Below are 3,818 nucleotides of genomic sequence, written 5' to 3'. Positions count from 1 at the left end.
GATTGAGACCTGTCATATGTGTCAGCGCATGATAAGCATCTCGAACTTTGTATCCGTTATTTTTACCAAGCTCCCATTGCCACCTGTCAGAAACATTTGACTGCACAACAACATTGGCCAATAAAGCCCTACACTCTTCTACTAACTCCTCCTCCCACACCCACAAATGTCTCCTCCAACCCCACGCCTCACCACCCTCTTCTCAACCTCGATCAATCATATCCGTCACCGTACTAAACTTATTTGTTGTAAGATCAAATAAGCGAGCAAACCTCCTACACAAAGGAACATCACCTAACCACCCACTAGTACAAAAATCACTTTTTAACTCAGGGATATTAAATAGGATGCTATCCACCAGACTTAAAAACTTCATCCAGCGGTAAGGTTTTAGAAAAGATAGTTTTTAGATAGGCTCACCTGACTTAAAAAAATGTTTTTAATAAATTAAACTAAAATAAAACTAAAAATAAAACAAAAAACGCCAAACCCACACACTTCACTTCAGGCTTCACAACGCGACTCTCTCTCTCTCTCTCTCTTCACACTGAATTTTTCTTCATCTCTCTCTCAAACCCTAACAAGTTTCCCTTCAACAACTGAACCGGCTCCTTCAACAACAACGACAAACGCATCCGAGTCAGGTTCGTGAAGAAAGAAGTGAAGCAAAGCATTCAGAACCGAGTTCAACTCAAAGCGTGAAAAGCAAGTTCGACGTCGCTGTTAACGGATTTGTACAACTACTGAACCAGATCGAAGTTTTCCGGTGCGTTCTTTGCCGTTTCTCTCCGATCTAACTGAGGTAACATTCGTTTCACTCCCTTTTTCTTCGATCTGCATCGTTTTCGTGCTTGTATGTGTGATAAAATATGAGTTTGTGAAAAGTTTTGTTTGTAAAGCCCTTTTGTGGATCTAGGACTATCGGTTCATCTTTTGTGTGTTTTGTCTGGATTTTTTGAAAGGATGAAGCAAAAGGAGTTTAGGATCTACAAAAATTTTTTAAGAAAAGGTATAAAAATAAAAATTAATTAACTCCGGCGGCGGCGCCGCCACCCTAGGGCTGCCGGCCACCGCGCCAGAGCTTCTAAACTCCTTCTTCTCTGTTTGGTTCTGTTTTTGGTTAGAGAGAGATGAAAATCTCTGGTAGAATTTCGATCATCTTGTGCATATTTCTGTGATTTGCTGATTTATATTTTCGGCTCCCATCCCCTTCTATATTTTCCCATTATTCAGTTTCTTTCCTGCTTCTTGTTGTGTTTCATGAAAGGCCTGTAGTGATGCCTCCAAGTTTTTTTTTTGTCATTTTAATTTGGCTGTTTGGCACTCAAAAATTCTTATATAGTGACGTTCTACAGAGAAAGAAATGTGGTTACATAGTAATAAGGTTATATCAGTGATTAAAAAGGTTGATGTATTCTGCATGCCTATACATTGTCATAATGCTTATACATTTGTTTGCCGCTTCTATTCAGATTGGTCCTTTTCAAAGATCCGGTGAAAGTAAGGCGGGAGTTGAAGTTAGAATTGACCTAAATTTGCATGGCATTGTCAGTATTGAATCATCTATAGTAAGTAAGAAGCCTAATTTTAATCTCTTCAATGTTACATCATCAGTTCTCTTAGAGATCTAGCTACATACATGAACCTTTATTTGTCTTCAGTTGATCGAAGATCGTGTGGAAGATTCTGTTACAACGCGTGAGTATCAATCCAATTCTGAAGCAAGGGATGTTGAACCCATTTCTGAGACAGAACAAAATGATAATGAACAAAGTATCAATGAGAAGTGTGGATCTCCACGTTGTTCTGTAAGTATGTTGTTGATGAACCCCTTTGTTAAATGGAATATCTCAAATGTTAATGATTTCTTGCAAATCATTCTTCAAACATGAAAAACCGTATAGCTAAATTTTATCTGATCATTTATGATGTTAAATTATATGCAGTCTCTCAGGCTATAACAACTGCTCTTTAATATATCTGATAATCATATATGTTTATTTTTATTTTGTGAAGATTGTTTTGATTGCAGATATGATTTATGTTGGTGATTTGAGTAAATAAAGTGTTACTATCATGCCTTTTTACAGTCTGATGGTACAAGAAAAGATAAGGCCAACATAAGGGTTCATGTACCAATGAGTGAGAACGTCTATGGTGGAATGACCAAGGCTGAAGTCACGGAAGCTCAAGATAAAGAACGCCAATTAATGCAGCAGGATATAACAATGGAGTTAACAAAAGACAAGAGGAACTCTTTGGAGTCTTACATCTACAACGTGAGGAATAAGGTATAGATTCAATATCTTAATAAGATACATACATGGTTTTTGTGACTAGATAATTTCTATTGTCACACATTTCATATCTAGCTTTGACTTTTGCTATGATAATATGAAAGTATTGAATGTTTCAAATGTGAATGAGAAAAGGCTGATGTATATTCAATGATGATTTCGTTTTCAGTGACTTGATGTAGCAAATGTTAGGTAAAACTAAGATAATGAAGTTAGTGCAGTCACACATTTCATATCTAGCTTTGACTTTGGCCTTCGTAATGTAAAAGTGTTGAATGTATCAAATGAGAATGAGAAAAGGCTTCTGTATATTCAATGATGAATTGATTTTCAGGGACTTGGCTGTTCTGATTCATGAATAAATGTAAGGTTAAACTAAGATAGTGAAACTGGTGTCTAGGGATATTGTTTTATTCTGCTTTGTATCAAATCTGCATATGAAATGAAATTAAAATCTTTATCCTTCTTTGTCTTTTATGCCTATTATTTAATACATGGCTTTATGTGTGTATGTTCTATATTTCCTGATGGACTGGTATTTAATAATTTGTGCATTTTTATGAATAGCTCTTCAACGAATACCGAAAATTCGCAAGTGAACAAGAGAAGGATGGCATATCCAGGAGCCTGCTAGAGACTGGGGAATGGCTTTACAATGATTCAGTTGATGCTTTGGGTCATAGTGAGGTTATTGGCAAGGAGGAAAAATAGAAGGCCGATGATAAGACTTTGCAAATTCTAGGTTCTAAAGCTAGTGAATTGATTTCTTCTAGTAAGCTTGTCCATGTCATGTTAATAGCTTATTTTGTTAGGTGAACAATATTTCTCTTATTTTTTATTTTTTATGTTTACATGACGAGACATTGTGGTCCAGAATTATTTTGTAATTTGACATGTACTAGTAAGCACACATTAAGTTTTAATAAATTAATATTATTGTTTTATACCTTCATTGATTATATGATATTTCATATTATATTCAGCACCATAATCGTGTATAAAAAAAAATTAAAATATAGTGAGAATTTAAATGGGGTGAACCGATTTAAATTCAAAGATTTTTGACTCTGGTTAGCCTTTTTTAAATGGTATCAACCGATTTAACTTAAAAGATTTTAGATGGGTTCATCCGATTTAAATTAAACGATTTTAAATCGGGTAAAGGGGACGGACTTAAAATCAAATACACTTTTTAAATCGGCCACCTATAAATCGGATGTTCACCCGATTTAAAAAGTCATATTCACCTGATTTAAAAAGTGTTTTCTGCACTAGTGACCTATCCAACCAAAAAAGAGTATCTTTCCCATCCCCTATCACTTTCGATACCCTCTCTGCAAACCAGCCCCCATCAGTCTCACCCACACCGTCCCTAATCTTCGCTATCTCTCTCCACCACGGTGAAATACTCCGACCCCCAACCTCCAACCTCTCTGCCTCCTCACCATATCTCGCCACCAACACCCTATACCACAATCCACCTCTCTCCACCAACATCCTCCAACACCACTTGCCTAATAA

The 3,818-nt window shown here is 36.2% G+C and overlaps 1 protein-coding gene across 9 annotated transcripts; it reads left to right on the top strand.

Annotated features, from left to right (window-relative positions):
• The first annotated feature begins 501 nt into the window (after positions 1 to 501).
• LOC146941507 (heat shock 70 kDa protein 16-like) lies at positions 502 to 3,241 on the top strand. Of its 9 annotated transcripts, none has more exons than XM_085755302.1 (5): positions 502 to 802; positions 1,473 to 1,568; positions 1,662 to 1,808; positions 2,091 to 2,291; positions 2,865 to 3,241. In XM_085755302.1, exons 4-5 carry the CDS (start codon positions 2,139 to 2,141, stop codon positions 3,006 to 3,008), a joined length of 297 nt encoding a protein of 98 aa, XP_085611428.1. In that variant the 5' UTR covers positions 502 to 802; positions 1,473 to 1,568; positions 1,662 to 1,808; positions 2,091 to 2,138; the 3' UTR covers positions 3,009 to 3,241. The 9 variants fall into 9 exon arrangements, with proteins under 9 accessions (XP_085611428.1, XP_085611431.1, XP_085611432.1 ...); XM_085755305.1 differs by having other exon boundaries at positions 2,033 to 2,291; XM_085755306.1 differs by having other exon boundaries at positions 2,017 to 2,291.
• The last annotated feature ends 577 nt before the right edge of the window (positions 3,242 to 3,818 follow it).

This window comes from Medicago sativa, chromosome 3, assembly GCF_051527215.1.
Source record: "Medicago sativa cultivar Bolivia chromosome 3, Bolivia_mono, whole genome shotgun sequence".
NCBI classification, from domain to species: Eukaryota; Viridiplantae; Streptophyta; class Magnoliopsida; order Fabales; family Fabaceae; genus Medicago; species Medicago sativa.
Note: the sequence above shows the minus strand (reverse complement) of the source record. Positions and strands in the feature narration are given on the sequence as shown.

What these genes read in the sequence shown, in the direction of transcription:
- LOC146941507 (XM_085755302.1), top strand. Translation starts at nt 2,139, where the DNA reads ATGAGTGAGAACGTCTATGGTGGAATGACCAAGGCTGAAGTCACGGAA. An exon ending in TCTACAACGTGAGGAATAAG is followed by an intron (nt 2,292 to 2,864) that starts GTATAGATTCAA and finishes TTTTATGAATAG; the next exon opens with CTCTTCAACGAATACCGAAA.